This window comes from Merops nubicus, unplaced genomic scaffold, assembly GCF_000691845.1.
Source record: "Merops nubicus isolate BGI_N331 unplaced genomic scaffold, ASM69184v1 scaffold30034, whole genome shotgun sequence".
Taxonomy (NCBI): Eukaryota; Metazoa; Chordata; class Aves; order Coraciiformes; family Meropidae; genus Merops; species Merops nubicus.
In genome coordinates, this window is record NW_008603993.1 from 1,614 (window position 1) to 1,897 (window position 284).

The 284-nt window shown below is 66.2% G+C and overlaps 1 protein-coding gene across 1 annotated transcript in view; it reads right to left on the bottom strand.

The window, feature by feature from the left end:
- The window catches only part of SPDEF (SAM pointed domain containing ETS transcription factor), a gene marked incomplete at both ends in the record, with an annotated part of 1,526 nt that extends 1,245 nt beyond the window's left edge, over positions 1–281 (bottom strand). Inside the window, one exon of the mRNA XM_008938880.1 lies at positions 110–281. Within this exon, the coding sequence (XP_008937128.1) occupies positions 110–281 (172 nt within the window). The remainder of the gene's footprint in view (positions 1–109) is intronic.
- Positions 282–284: the final 3 nt, after the last annotated feature.

Genomic DNA, 284 nt, shown 5'->3' on the forward strand with positions numbered 1-284 from the left:
GCACCAGCCATGCTCCCCCAAACCCCATCATCCTGGTTGCACCCCCCTGAGCTGCAGCCCAGCATCGGTCCCCGTGTCCCCACAGCCCAGGGAGTGGGTGGGCACCCACCTGCAGCGATGTTGAGGAGCTTGCAGGCTGTCTCGATGTCCTTCAGCACCTCACCCACCACCATGCTCTGCACCTGCTCCAGCGAGTGCTCCTCCAGCGCCAGGTCCCCCTCGGCCCCCAGCCCCAGCCCTTGGCTGTCGATGATGGGACATTGCTCCGGCTCCTTCTGTGCCTC